The sequence below is a fragment of the Anopheles arabiensis genome, chromosome 2, assembly GCF_016920715.1.
Source record: "Anopheles arabiensis isolate DONGOLA chromosome 2, AaraD3, whole genome shotgun sequence".
Lineage (NCBI taxonomy): Eukaryota > Metazoa > Arthropoda > Insecta > Diptera > Culicidae > Anopheles > Anopheles arabiensis.
The window spans coordinates 51,599,891-51,615,206 of NC_053517.1; the positions used below are offsets into that span (position 1 = coordinate 51,599,891).

Sequence of the window (15,316 nt, forward strand, 5' to 3'; positions counted from 1 at the left end):
TTTAGAAAACAACGGCAAAGAAACCCGCTCCCCAGAGACAAGTCATTAGGCTGATGACTGCATCGACGGGTGATGATAAAACGGGAGGACATCTGGTTTTTGCTGTCTGTCTGTAAATATGACCATATCATACCACAAAACGTCCCGTGTAGCGTCTCTCGTTGAAACTGATTGATGAGCAATTGATAGAACGGAAGACCATTTGGGCACTATTGTTGCGGGATAATATGCTTTGCTACAAGGCGACAAATTGCTGATAAATAGTGTTATGACGATCCATTACCTATCACCACGCAACACGTTGGTCGAGCCTAATTTTCTGCATTCTGTGGTTTGTTAAACAGGGGGAAAATTCTTATTGTCATTTGACACTAATGAGTTCGCCGTAGCCTCCGCCGCGCTCCGAAACGAACTCACTTTCTCAGTATCAACGCCAACCAGATGGCTCTAGAGGAGAATGCTCGACGTCAATGATGTCCAGAGCCAATGCCAGGCCTTCAGTGTCTTCATTGACCAACGCGTGCGACATTTTATCAGCCTTTATCTCAGCCGCCAGCCAGCCAGCCAGCCAGCCAAACACATACATCTCGTGTCTACGGGGTCGCGATGATCCCGGGGAAATCCGTCAGCCGGGGTTGTGTGGTCGTGTAGTAGTTGCCAGCGCCGCCCCAATATCACCAAAGTGCTTCGCGCCGTATCATCTTTCATGCATCAACATCATCGTTGCTGGCGGAAAAATGACCGGTCCCAGGAAGCCGTGATACGGCCCGCGGTTCAGTTTGTTGCAATGATCGACACCGATCGGATCGAGGCGATCATGGATTTGGGCAGCTTCGAACAATCGTCGGACGATTTCCTGGCCAACGGATTCTACCATCTGTACACCGAGCTGCAGGACGATCGGGACATTGCGTTGGCCCTAGCGGAACTAACGTGCCCCACGACCCAAACCTCGGAGCTCGAAGAAGATACAGTGCATCCTTGTCCAGCAGCAACCGATCTACCGTCATTAAACTCACTTGAACTTCTGCCTACGCCCAATGGCGGCGAAGTGGATGGGCTGGAGCTGGAGCTGAACGTAGAAGATTTCATTCTCGAGTACAACTGCGTAAATTTTAGTCAACTGTGGGAAAACGAGTTACGACTGCCGGAAAACACTTACCTCTGTGATGATTCCTGTGAAGCGTTTATCCGACAATTGGATCCACATGAAGATAAAGCGGCGCCCGCAACGGGTGAAATCACACAATCGGAGCTCGTGTCCCAAACGCTACCTGCGGCCGTGTCGTCCAGCATACAGCAACCGTGTGAAGCCGAACCCGACTCGACCGGGACGTTCGTTTGTCCGTTTGAAAGTTGCCGCAAAGTGTACGCCAAACCGGTGCATTTGAAAGCCCATCTCCGCCGGCACGTAGGCGATAAGCCGTATCACTGCAAGTGGCTAGGATGTCAGTGGCGATTTTCGCGGTCGGACGAACTGTCGCGTCACTTCCGGTCCCATTCGGGAGTGAAACCGTACCGGTGTGAGTACTGCCCAAAGTGTTTCTCCCGATCGGACCATTTAGCCAAGCACCGGAAAGTCCACGAGCGTAAGATGAGCGTGGGCACGGCGGGGAAGTTGAAGAGTGGTGTCGGTGCATTCGTTGGAGTTGCGCCGGCAAGAGGACGACCAGGCCGGAAACCGAAACAGGCCGCAGTGAAACGATCGTGATCGTGAGCAATGTACGGGTGATTTAATAAAGCCAGGTCAAATGGGCCCTTTTTGCAACAAAGATGTTAACGTTTCAGTCTGGCTTTCTTTGTTCAAATTGTTCCGATAGTTGTGAAAATTATCTTCTTCTTCTTCTTTGGCACAACAACCGCTGTCGGTCAAGGCCTGCCTGTACCCACTAGTGAAGTGAGCTTGGCTTTCAGTGACTTATTGTTACCATAGCAGAATAATCAGTCCTACGTATGGGGGCACGGGGCTTGAACCCATGACGGGCATGTTGTTAAATCGTACGAGTTTATAACTGTAGTGAACGGCCGAGTTGTGAACATCAGAAAAAACAAAATGCTAATCTTAATTATTGTTAGCATTTGGCCATCAATCGCATTGAGTCAGTTCCCACATGAAAACGTCTCATCTTGAGCGTTACTTTTAATTTCATACTTAGTTCGCCTATTCTTATGCACAATACCTTGTACACTTGGACTATTTTCTACATCCACACACACCTAATTTTCGAATTATGGAACTATTTTCAAAACATATGCTTTAGGTCAGTACAGGGAATTTGTTTGTGATTGTAAAAAATGAATTTTGCACATTTTTAATGGTTTTTATCATGCCTGTAGCTCTCACCATAATTAATTAACGTTACTATGGCCGTCTAGTTACTATAGCGGCACCCGAATAAATTACGATTGAATGACTTTGCTTAAATTTTACAATCTTTATCTACAAACTTCAGTTTTTTTTTAATTTCGTTGCATTTTCTGCACCTTCGGTCACATCGGAAATCCTGCTTTGACCTATTGACTATTGACCAATTTTTCAACATTGTTTGTCTTCAACTAGTTCCAAGCTTTCGAACTTGCTTATTTAAATTCATTTAAATTGAAAAATTTCCTATTGTTTGCATATACCCTTAACACAATTATTCCCTAAATATTTTCTATTAAATTAGGGTCAGAATTCTATTTGTAAATCTATTTTTTGTAACCGTGCTCGTGTATCCACACTGTTGTTGTGTTGCTGAAATTTCTGTGATATTTTAATATAAATGGTCATAAATAAACTTAATCTTTATAATTCATTTCGAATTCATTTCAAAACCACACTTTTACTATGTCGGTCGTACTGGCGCCGGAGCGCCGACTTGTTGAAAGACTTAAAGATGGTTCCCTTAAATGTCTTGAAGTACTACTGGGTCATATAGGTACTACGCATGGGGGCACGGTGCATTTGAGGCTTTAACCCAGGGCATGAATAAAGCATAATGAATTCAGGGAAATGTAAACATTTTCCATCAGGTTGTCCAGGGTCATTACATTACAGAACATACATTTCTTACATTGACCCTTCCGAAATTCTGCTCTTATTTCGGTAGAAAATATTGACAGAATAATTGTGATAAGGCTGTATGCCAAAAACTTGGCAATTTTTAGATGTAAGTAAATGTTAAGTCACTATGTGGATAGCTTGAGAAAAGTGCATTCAACAATATTGAACAATTTGGACAATAGTATGCCAAACAGGATTTTCGATGTAATGAAAGGTACAGAAAAGGTAAAATTAACCTTCTCTCGTAGTGTATTCATTTGCGGTTAAAGAAACTGAGCGGTCAAGATAACGTTAATTAATTATAGCAAGAGCTGCATGCAAGACATGCAAAGTAAAAATAATTAAAAATGTGCGAAAATTCCATCTACAAACAACACCCCATACTGACCGTTATCATACATTTTGAAAATCTTGTCATGACACGAAAATTAGGAGTGTGGGTATAGAAACTATTCGCTGTGTATAAATCGTTGAAGTATCGTTGTGTATAAAGTTGATTTTATTTAGAAGCTGTATATTTTCATCTAAAATTTAATTTCTTTTTCTTTCAGTAAGCTTCTATTAATATATGTTATTAATTATGTCGTCATTGACATCATTATTATTAATATATGTCATCATTGACTACAGCTCCAACTGTGCTCTACTAGAATGATTCGTTGATTTGTTATGAAACTATTGCAATAAAGATACAGACCCTTTCCCCAGTATTTTTTTTTGTTTGCCTTGTTGCAAATGATATGACAAATATTCCAAAAACAGCTTTTAATCGTATTTTTTATCCATTTTAGCATATTTATCCCATGAATGCTGAAACAAGGGTGATATTGTAGTAGAAGACATTGGCGAATAAATGTATGTCGTAGATATTTCTCAATGTGCCAAACATTGCCAGAAGGTAATGTACCGTATGATTTACGTCCTAAACTAGCTTCTAATTTTATTAGAAATCGCATATTTTTCTTTTGTTCAATAAGTAGTGCGTATGAGGAATATGTTCTCACTATTACGTTAAACAAACATCTTGGTCAACGGACATAAATCTACAATCTATAAATGCTATGTGTATGTGTAGGTAGGTCGGTCTTACGCAATCAACTGAGCGTGGACTTGCGATCCTTTATGCGATCCTCTCTATAATTACAGCAATTTCCGCGCAAACCTGTTCCGTCTGCGAAGCAAACTGTGTAAACTGTGATTCGGCATGGCATGCGTAAGGGAAAAGCACGCACGTGTGATCGTACGCAGCTGCGCAGATTGCACATTTCCCACTGTATCCCCCTGCCCCCCACGTTGTGTGAGAGGATAAATAATAATGCCGATGGAAATGTTGACGAATGTATCTTACACATGTTTAAGTACAAGTAGAGTGAAAGGGAATGGGGATCGATGAATTCATTCCACATCCTCTCATTGTTACTCCATACATCGAGAAAGCTCGTTTGGGTAGCGCAGCGTAGTTACGGTGTCTGATGAAAGTGTCGTATCGTTTTTAATCATTAATAATACAACAAAATGCCGTTGGATAAATCGTTTGATTTTAGGATGCTTTCGTTAGAAAGGTACGAAATGTAAATGAAATGTAAAACGTTACGTTAAACAAAATATATGATATGTTGTGCGGGACAAATCGAGTGCGCGTGTTGCGTGGCGCCCTACGGAAACGGAGAATTGTTTAAAACCGCGAATCCGCGAGAGGATGGAATTATCGCCTAAAAATAAAATGTTTGCACATGAAACGAAACTACTACACGGTAAATTATAATTCGTTGCGAGCTTTGGCTAGCGAAAGGATACGCCTTGTTCCACCGACACCGGCCGCCGTCTATCCGAGCCCATGATCCTCGAAGAATCCTTGTGGCGTTTCGTCCTACGAAAAAGATACGAGTGAATTAATTTTGCTGTACAACCCAGTTCAGTTCAAAGTGGCTAAATGTTACATCATGTAGTTTGTCTATAGATTTTTTTTCCATTTTCACATTTGTTTGCGTTTTGTTTTTGTTCTTTTTTTTCTTTAAGAGAGCCTCATTGATAATATAAATCACTGAATCGAGTACGAAGAGCGTAAAGCAATGTAATAATTGTTAAAAATAGAGAAGGAGATAACACGAATGCTTGCAAAACGTTAGTTTGTTAAAATATGTATCAAATTGAGGCAAATCAGAACGAACGGTACGAAAATAGTTAACATGTGGATTAATCAAAGTGTGTAAAAGTGAATGAAAAACTAAGAAATCATAGGAGAAACCTAGTCCCAATCACGTCAAGTGCCGGCAAGAACGGTGCAAAAATACTGAATGGTAAATGGTTCAAATACAGTTACTAACAGACCAGCGTCACACAAGCAAACACAAAATAACTAATGACTGTTTGTTATAGCAGTTGCCTTATTGGATGGAACTAGTGAGTTTTGCTTTGTTAAAGAATGGTTGATATACTCGGGACAGGCTGCTGGGAACTTTTTTAAACAGTTTTCTGCTTGTTATTTGTTAGTGTGCTGCTGCTGCTGCATTTGCTTAGTACATGAGACGCCGTGCGGGTTTTGCATTCCGTCGTTCTCGAAGGTAAAACAGGATTAGAACAACGATCAGCAAACGAAACATTGGAATCGGATGTGAAAAGTCACACACACAAAAACACACAAAAATAAAACATGCACAGGAAGGGGGACACATACACAAACATACAAACACATACACAGCTACGTACCTTGTCGGGAGGGAAGTTGAGTTTGTTTCAGTTTACTTTGTACCGAGGAGAGGTTGCGATTAGAGGCAGAACTCGAAGGGGTCACAAAACGGGAGAACAAAATGCACAATACAGTCACGTACGTAAAGTAGTCAATTGTGCAGTAGAACACAGCACGTGGGGTGGTTTTGGGGGTTTTGGAACAATCGAACCAACGAAACGAAACGGAAAGGTCAGAAAAATACAAATCAAGGGTTTTGTGCAGGGAAGTAAAGTTCACACCAGAATGTTTTACCTTTAAGGCGAAAAATCATACACGAAGATATTGTTGAATCTTAAGTTCGTCTGTGCGAAATATGTAACGTTTTTTTGGACTTTGTTTAAATGCAACGATTGTCGATCGATCGTAAAGAGTTAAAAAAAAACACACTAATATTGAAATGCATAGCCGCAGAAGCCTAGTGCATTTGCTGTTTCCGAGTATGTGCAGCTACTTTTCCACTAACCATGCTAGTATTTCTTAAAACGCATACAACTGTGCTTTTTTTAAAGTATTTTTCTTACTACGATTAGTGTTGTTATAAAAGAGTGGTTTCATTAAAGGGAAAGAGGAAAAAAAGTGGAAAAAATACAATCATTGAACATAAAAATATACAAAAGGGTATATAAATCATTCAACCTAGAAGTATAGCCGGTTCTACTGTTGCAGCGTATATGAAACTGATCCATTGCACTATTACCCCACATTGCCACGTTAGAGAGCGTTCGATAAACATCAAAGCTTTAATTTTATTAAATTCAAACGTTCTAAAGTTTGCTACGCATTACAGCATTGCATGCTTTTCTAACAAAATCTTGCTTTTCCAGGAAAAAACAAATGTGTAGCAAGATCCACTAAGAGTTCCGTGTGCGTGTCTCTGTGTGCACCACCTAGCGTTGGTCTTAGTAATACTACTGGCTTTTGAACAAGAACACCAAGTCATTCGCAGAGACGAGCAAGGGAATTGGAAGAAAAGTTCAATGTCTAGCAATATGTTTAAAATAATTTGTTCGTTTAGTAAGTGTAAAACAAGAGTGGGATGTTTCGCTGGAACAAGGCATTTGCTTCAGAGCAGTCCAATATCTCTTAAGGCACCGTCCGCCGCTTCATCCTGGACAAAAGGAAAATACAATATACAAGGAAGGAATTGTTGGTGTTTTTTTCATTCTAGAGTCTTGCTAATAGATAGGAAGAATTGAAATAATAGCCTTAATTAAACAATTTCGCTGCTCAGTCATAATTAGCACCATCAACACTAACCGAAAGAAACAGTGGTAAAGGGGATAGTATATACAGCAAAAGGTGGTATTGCACGCGTGATGCAGTTCCTACTGAATGTGTTTGGTGGCCCGTTTGGTTGCATTTATGTGCACAATATTTACATAGCGGAGAAATGTAAGCTTGGGATCTGGGTATCTGGTGTGTTATTGTTTGGATCAGTGTTGACAGTGTTGTTCCATGTTTCGAGGATGTGTTTGAAAGAATCTAAGAGAAAGAATTTATGCACCAATCGTGTTGGCGGTAGCTAGACATCGTTAACAGGGATTTCTTCTGAGTAGTGCACATCATGCTATAAAAGCTAAATCAGTATTGGAAAAAAATACAAATGTATTGCAGCAATCAACACACAGGAAATTAAAAGAAAAATCCAAACCTTTTAGCCGTCGTGCCTTGTTATTGAGTAAAGTGTTGAGAACAATACATCAGCCAACGTACATTAGGAAACGGATAACAACGATGTATCAATATAACATGCAACACTAAACTACTTAACAGATGCTACAGGCTAATGCGGCTTCGATGATTTAAAAACATGCGTTATAGAGATGTTTTGTTTAATATTCAATAAATCTAGCAGAATCGTAAATTAGTTTTTATTCTCAAAATATGATACAATACAGTAGAAATGTAGAGGAGTTTTAAAAGAAATATGAAGAAAAGTTTCGAAAGAGGAATAAGAGGTCCACAAAAAGGTTTAAACACCGGCAAAGGTAAACAATGGAAGGCAAACAACATTATGGAAGGCATTATTGTCTGCAGAGAAAGCCACAACGGAACATGATCATTTGTTGGTGCGATGTGATAAGATAATCAATACAAGAAAGGGAAAAGAAGAAAGAACAGAAGGGAAAAGGGGAGAAAGTTTGGGTGTTGTGTGTATATTTTTCGTTTTTTTCTGCTTCTTTTCAGACATATGTATTGTAGATAAGTACTTAACTTGTTTGTTACATGTGTGTTGTGTATGTTGTTGGGTTCTTGTTGTATTCGCTTTATATATTATGTGATACCAGAATTGCAGCAAGTTTGTCTAACTCTAAGAATTGAATAAAATGGTACAGTCAATCGTTTCCTATTTTATAGTCACTTAGTGGAAGCGTTTGCACATCAAAAGGAAAAACAAAATGCTGCAATGTGTAAGTCACTGTTGGCCTATTTTACTTATGATATTGAATGTTAAGTCATGATAATGTCTTTTTTCTGCATCACCCTCATTTTCATGGAAGGAATTTGTTCATGAAACGCTCCAAAAGAAATCCTCTCACTTTAAATAATGTAGATCAAATAATGTTTCTTGGTTTATGTTTTGCGTGGTAGTGTCTTGATCGACGAAACGTTTGAAACGTCCCAGTAGCCGAAAGAGTGAATGAGTTGAAAGCAACTAGAATTTAGTACAATAGGAAATAATCTTCATCATCTAAGACCTGCAACAGAAGTAGAAAGAAGTTGACGGCGATGTTCGCTAGGTGATTCAAGACGATACAAAGTCTTAACATAATGGCGTTACCCACGCAAGCGAAACGTAATCGAGAAGATGAAGGATCGAATGATGATTTAAAGTGAAGTAGAAAATATACAAACACCCATGGCCCAGCAGTTCCATGTCAGTTTTGAATTCCAAACACCACTCGTGTAAGCAATGCGTGTAATGCTTTCAAGTATGAAAATAACTATGCTAACAATCGTTCTACGAGTGAAACGGAATTATCGCATTCGATCGAGATAAAAGTAATTAAACGAGAAGAGAAGGAAACACGAAACATTAACGAGGCAGAACAATATCTTTCACAATGTAACTAACATAAAAAGAAGCTTTTCTGAAGCCAAATTTTAACCATTGCATATTTACAGCACTGATGAGTGTGGATGCACATTTGCTTCTGGCCAGTCCCGCTGCTTGCCATAATACCATCCTGCTGTTGAACGAATGAAGGACCAGAACACTTGATTGAATAAAGCCGGCCCCTAAGCGATTGCCAACCGATCGATCGGTGTCTTACACTTTGCTTGCTTGACCGTTGTGCCAGAAAAAAAACCTCATGATAATAGCAGAGAATAATGAACAATAAACACGATTATTCCTATTAAAGTTTTGCATATGGTTCTTTCATTCACAATACATTAGCACTCCAGTTCCTTTTGCTGCATCATCATTGCGGTTAGTGTGCAAGGAGGAAACGGAAGAAAAAATAGTAAAAACGAAAAAAATGAAACTTTTGCTGCACATTCACACACAGCCTGGATAGATGTGGGTGTGTGTTATGTGTGTTTTGTGAATGCTGATATTTTTCAAAAATGTTTTAAAACTTAGTCAGTACCATTCTCTACCGTAAAGCATTCTACAATGCAACCTAGCACCAACGCCAATATTGCTACGCGATTCAAAAGCAACTGCATGGTTCACAAGCAGAGCAATTAAAGCATTTGAATGAAATGCTAATTTACTTTGGAAGAAACTAGTCTAGCGTAGTGGAAGCGTTTGGAAGAACCTACAGCAGCGCAGGACGATCATCAGTTAAGGTTTTCGTTCAAATCCTAATAATTGAAACGATGGCGGGACAAAAGAATTGGATAATAAATTATGAATGTCGATCAATTATATTATCCATCGTGGATAACCGAATTCATTGCCATAGTATGAATTAGCGTAGTAGTAGTAGTAGTAGTAGTAGTAATACGTAGAAAATAACAGTTTTTGGTCACAATATGTTCCAATTTTGTAAGATTAAAACATTTTCGTTGAAACCCCGTGAAAGAAAAGAGAAAGAGAGAGAAAGAGAGAGAGAGAAAGAAAAAGAGAAGTGAAGGAAGAGATAAAAATATAGAATACATTTGCTGCACAATCCAAAATATTGTTGTTTTAAATCTCAGAACTTCCCGAAGCAGTACACCCCTTTAAGGTATTGGCAAAGAAGCGATGACAAGCGCAAAGAAGCGTAATCAATAAATGTTACATATTTATGCATTGCAAATTTCAAAAGCATGAAATTATATAAAATTCATAATCAAATGAATGCACAACGGCAAACACATGAAAGGTAAACTGTGTTGTGGATTGTTGCTTCACATAAAAATAAAATACCGATTTCGATAATCATCGAAATTTAAATCGAAGGCAAAATAAACGGAACAATCTCCCTCCTGCGCACAAAAGTAAAAGTTGTACCTGTAACAGTTAAGGTTATGTTTTATCCAACATGTAAAACAATACTTTTTTAAACGAAGGACATCATCACAATGATACTCATAAATAGGACAGAATTTTGACTAACAAGACTAAACAACAAAAAACTACTAGCAAATTCTAAACCCACCCCATTGAACATATTAGTAACCCATTCCGAACATGCTTATTTTTTGTTTCGTATTTAAACACATGAACAAGACACTACTACACTAGCATACAAGATACAGGGACATACTAAGACAGACATGTTAAGAGGATCCTCTTTTTGCAGTTTAACAGAACACATTCCAGTACTTTCTCTAAAGGATGTTAAACATTTGGATGCGGTTATATGTGCTATTCTTAATGCTAATTCTCGTATATCTTAGACTAATGTGGATAATTCATGTATACGCTGGTTTTGTGTAAAAATGTCAAAAGCCTCTTTCTATATTTGCTGGGTTGGTAAAATATTGACTGCAGGATGGATAGTCCTTTAAAAAAAATAATAACGACCCAAGCGCAATATACTGTAGGAAGGCTGTTGAACGTTAAGTTAATCGCAAGATATATTGCAAAAATAAAACAAATCAAATTTATAACAAAATCAAAAATCAAAGTATAAACAAGAAGGATTTTTTTGGCTCCAGGCAAGAAGGTAATTTGGCAATTAAATAAAATAACAAAAACAAACACAAGGACATTACACAACTAAAAGCACGCAAATCAACAATGACTTTAGAAAACTAAACCTTACTCAACCTAACCGACACACACATACAGACATAAAGGAGCGTTGGTAAAATAGGCATGAGTCGGCGAGAATAGCAGGCATAAAATAGTAATCATATATGTAAAGCGTATTTTACGCAACGTTTAGCATGTGCACGTTGCAAACGGAGCGATGATGAGAGGGAGCCGCCGTAGCGCGATTATGCTAAGCTTGATTAAGTTGTTTGTTTTTTTTTTTAACAAAAGTAAGGCATCGGTTCGGTTTGTGTCTGTGGTTTGCAGTAGCTTCTGTAACATGATGGTGGCAAGGGTCTCGATTTGATGACATCACTAATAGGGTCTCGCCTACTGTGTGTGTGAGCTTATATATCGTAAGAATCATCGGGTGTACTGACCTCTTGTAGCACATCTTGCGCCGCTATTGCCTTGAGGACATTCTTTTTCGACGTTTCCTGTATTTCACCTCCCACAAGCAGCTCGTCCAGTATGAAATAGGCCTTCTCGAAGTTGAAAATGATGTCCAATTCACACACCTAAAACAACGATTGTGGATAACGTGAGTGAAATGCTGCACTGTATGCGGCACTGTAAAACGTTTAAACCTCTAAAAGCAAGAACTTACACTGCCGAAGTACTTGTCCAACAGCTCGACATATCTGTGAATTACTTCCAGCGTTAGCAGTTCGTTATCATTCTGCTCGATAGCGCAGCAAAAGTATAAGCTAGCGTATCTGTAGAGGGACGGGAACAGTTAATACCGTGTTTTATTGGCTACCTTTCGCAACCTTTCGGTGCTTCCGGTGCTTACCTTTTGTAAACAATAGTACAGTCTTTCCACTCCAGGAAGGAGCACATCTTGGGCTTGCGAGACAGGATTGTGGTGATCAGTTCGCGAGTGATCTTCTTCTTTACCTTGTCCGAGTGTGCAACGTACCATTTCTGTAGCCTAAGTTTGCCTTGTCGGCTGAACAGGAGCATGAACTGCAACTAAACGTTGGAAAAGCATTAGCATTGATAACATTGGACACCGTCGCTGCGCTGCACTATTCGCTGAGAACATCCACATATCAACTGATGACGTCATAGATCCGCCGAACGGATCGGGTTCAACAAAGGCGACCAGGTGAGTGGTTTAGGAAGGAATTCGTCAATTGACCACTCGTTTCATCGATGAGAATTATTCGTAGACTGTGAAATAACTTACCATTATGTTTTAAACTATACAGATATCACACTTTTTCGTTCAAAACATGTACCAAACCCTACACGAAATGGATCTAGAAAAATAGTATGACAAGCTGCCGAGCGACAAGATGACAGCGAGCAGAAAATTTTCCAGGGGTGGCAAAGCGAATTTTAAAAACGTAAACTGTACCAAATAAATGTTTAAATAATTCTTTTTTTACAATTGATTCAAAACGTTACACTTATATTCTTTCTCTTTAAATAATTTAACATCAATCATGAATTTTACTCATTTCTAAGTGCATTTATTTTAGTTCGATGGACACGAGAGCTAGAGAAGGTAGCCGTACCGAGCGAAGTATTCGAGAGAAACAGCTAAACGCAGACCGCTGCTGACAGCGAAAAAACAACTGAAAGTTGAAAAAAAGAAAAAGGAAAACAAATTGTTGTAGACGACAATGAAGCAAAAGTTTACTGTAAAATGTGAAAAACTAACGCAAAATACATAATTTTGCCCCGTCATAGCGGCACATTGCACACCAAACAAACGAAGCGCAATGGATAACGCACGGAAACAGGCGACCAGCACGGCGACGGCCACGAGTGATTCTAGCATGGCCCTTATCGATTTCAAGAAGATTTGTCGCATCTGCGGAAAATCGGAGGATACGCTCACCTCGGTACATTCCCGCTATCAGAACGACCTACGGGGCAAAATAGCTAAATATCTTAACATTGATGTCGAGGAAAATGACACACTTCCCACGAAAATTTGCTTTTGCTGTAAGGATATCATTACCAAGTGGCATGATTTGTTTGAGAAGTGCCGTGTGATGGACGAACGGTTTGCATCGATAGTGAAATCACGCGAAGAGCAACTCCACAAGGAATTGACGGTGGATGGTGAGAATGAAGAGTTCAACGAGAAGAATGGTCGATCATCGCTGGAAAATGATGAATCTAATGGTAGACTTGCCAGTACTGCTAATGCCCCAACAAAGGAATCAGCTGCATCTCCTCCTGATCAACAATCGAAGAAAAGGTAGGAAGCATGCCACCGTCCCAACGTTGTTAATAATTTATGTTCATGTCCGTACTCTTGCTTATTTTAGTCAAAAATCTGCTGCAAAACCTAGAGCTGTTATTTGCACGTTTTGTCAAACGAATGCTACCACAAACGGTAACACACGATACGATTCTCAATCTGCGCTCGTGGATCATATGAAAGAGCAACACTGGGATCAGATATTTCATTGTGAGCAGTGCGACAACTATCTGGATCGGGCTATCCTAATCGAGCACATGACGATGCACGCCCTGAGCTTGCTTCAACCCGGCTCGGCTACTGAAGGAACGGAACAGGAGCCAGACAGCTTGGCATCCGGCTCGGGGCTGGGAGAGGACGAACCGGAAGGCGAAATGGAAGAAGCCGAAGGTAGCCAGCAAACGACGGAGCTAAAATCTGGAGAGGGTAGCACGAACAAAGAGAACGACGAAAAAGATGTGGCTAGCGCTGCCCCTGATCCGATCAAAGCCGTGGAAGGGCGCAATCTGTACTGCTACATATGTGAGAAAACGCTCGGAAATCGTAGCGCCTATTCATACCACGTTAATCAGGTGCATCTAAACATCAAAAAGTTCGATTGCACATTCTGTGAGAAAAAGTTCGGCAACCAGCGACTGCTGAACAACCACATTGCCAATTTGCACTCGCGGGAACGAAACTTCGGCTGCACCGTGTGTGATAAGCGCTTCAAGACGAACGTCGCCCTGTACAACCACATGCGGGTGCATGACGATAAGCTGCAGTTCAGCTGCCGGTTTTGCGACAAAAAGTTTCGGTTCCGGAATCATCTGGTCAGCCACGAGCTGGTCCACCTGGATGAGCGGAGTTTCTCCTGCAACCAGTGCGAAAAGAAGTTCAACACGGCGGAATGTCTGCAGAAGCACAAACTAACGCACGTTACGACGGAACCATTCCAGTGTCCACTGTGCGGTTTTAGCACGAAGCAAAAGCGCTATCTGGTGCTGCATGCGAAGCGCATTCACATGGTGCGATAGATTACGGGCGGCCAAAACAACACCAACACAATCTGTGTGGGGAAGGAGCAACCGACGATACTCAGACTTGTTCGTATTAATACTCTCTATCCCAATGGTAAGTAGCAAGTAAATACTGTTTTTTATTTTACGTTTAATAATGCCATACTGACAGGCAATAAGCGAACTAAGCCATACACGGCGGCCAACCCTTAGCACTTACGCAAAGGGGCTGATAAATATAGACAGGAAGCAGACGAACAGATGATCAGAATGAGCATTCAATACTCATGATCCAATTGATCATCGAAATTGAGCAACACATTCTCTTAGCTACCGGTGTACCTGAAAACAAAGAAAGAGAAAAGAGGAAAAAAAACATTAGTACGTAAAATTTGAAATTGTAATCGTTTTAGTGGAATCGAAATCAAATAACGAATGATTGTGTGCTCATGACTGTAACGCAACTAGCAGCAGCACTAGCAGCAGCAGCAGCAGCAGCAACAAAAAGAACAAAAAAAAACACTAAAACTAATTAAAATGTCTTAGTCAAAATCTAAACGAAATCTACTTCAATTCGAGCAAATTATCTAGCATATACATACATCATCATCATGATAACATATTTAGTATGTCGAGTTGCCAGCCGTTACGTAGAACTGTTTGTCGCAGGAAAGCAGTCGGCACAGCAGGATATTTTGTTTTCAGCAACACATTAGCCCTATTTAGTGTTTAGCGCAAAACTTGAGCGAGCGTTATTGAGTTTTGAAACATGTTAAAACGTTTTAGTTGCATCCATACTAGGTTAGTTGCTTCGTTAAAGCATTTAGGGAAAAGGCCTACAATTGCTACTGTTAATGGCAATGGTGGAATGTGCCACAAACATTGAACACATTGTTTCTTTGTTGGTTTTCTTATGTACACGTACGCGTTTCTTTCGACCTTCGAGAGCTGTATTGTACCGCCAGTATTTATTCCACGCCGGTGTTTTTTTGCATTATTTATTAATTTATTTATTTATTTACGTCACCTATGCGTAGTGAATCGTTATTGTTAATCTGTAAGACCGCGTATTTATTCATCGGAGCCAATAAATTAAGTAGAAGTGCTAAGTTATTCACTGTCGTAGCGCAACAGCAAA

At 39.9% G+C, this 15,316-nt stretch overlaps 2 protein-coding genes across 6 annotated transcripts; one reads left to right on the forward strand and one right to left on the reverse strand.

Moving 5' to 3' along the window:
• Positions 1–750: 750 nt before the first annotated feature.
• LOC120908355 (zinc finger protein 184-like) lies at positions 751–15,316 on the forward strand. The gene is made up of 3 exons (XM_040319277.1): positions 751–1,707; positions 12,647–13,177; positions 13,248–15,316. Exons 1-3 carry the CDS (start codon positions 788–790, stop codon positions 14,194–14,196), a joined length of 2,400 nt encoding a protein of 799 aa, XP_040175211.1. The 5' UTR covers positions 751–787; the 3' UTR covers positions 14,197–15,316.
• Positions 3,956–12,268, reverse strand: LOC120908407 (AP-1 complex subunit sigma-2). Of its 5 annotated transcripts, XR_005741132.1 has the most exons (7): positions 12,155–12,268; positions 11,759–11,937; positions 11,573–11,681; positions 11,346–11,483; positions 9,546–9,587; positions 8,902–9,194; positions 3,956–4,916 (listed from the first exon to the last, which is right to left on the reverse strand). XR_005741132.1 is itself a non-coding variant. In XM_040319363.1 (5 exons), exons 1-5 carry the CDS (start codon positions 12,155–12,157, stop codon positions 4,872–4,874), a joined length of 474 nt encoding a protein of 157 aa, XP_040175297.1. In that variant the 5' UTR covers positions 12,158–12,268; the 3' UTR covers positions 3,956–4,871. The 5 variants fall into 5 exon arrangements, 2 of the variants coding, with proteins under 2 accessions (XP_040175297.1, XP_040175298.1); XR_005741133.1 differs by lacking the exon at positions 9,546–9,587; XR_005741131.1 differs by lacking the exons at positions 8,902–9,194; positions 9,546–9,587 and adding an exon at positions 5,756–6,885 and having other exon boundaries at positions 3,961–4,916.

Excerpts from the sequence above, each read along its gene's own strand:
- LOC120908355 (XM_040319277.1), top strand. The coding sequence starts at position 788 with ATGATCGACACCGATCGGATCGAGGCGATCATGGATTTGGGCAGCTTC. Across the intron at positions 1,708-12,646 it reads CAGGCCGCAGTGAAACGATC|TTGCCCCGTCATAGCGGCAC; the intron begins GTGATCGTGAGC and ends AAATACATAATT. Across the intron at positions 13,178-13,247 it reads GATCAACAATCGAAGAAAAG|TCAAAAATCTGCTGCAAAAC; the intron begins GTAGGAAGCATG and ends TGCTTATTTTAG.
- LOC120908407 (XM_040319363.1), bottom strand. Across the intron at positions 11,484-11,572 it reads TGGACAAGTACTTCGGCAGT|GTGTGTGAATTGGACATCAT; the intron begins GTAAGTTCTTGC and ends TCGTTGTTTTAG. Across the intron at positions 4,917-11,345 it reads CGCAAGATGTGCTACAAGAG|GACGAAACGCCACAAGGATT; the intron begins GTCAGTACACCC and ends TCTTTTTCGTAG.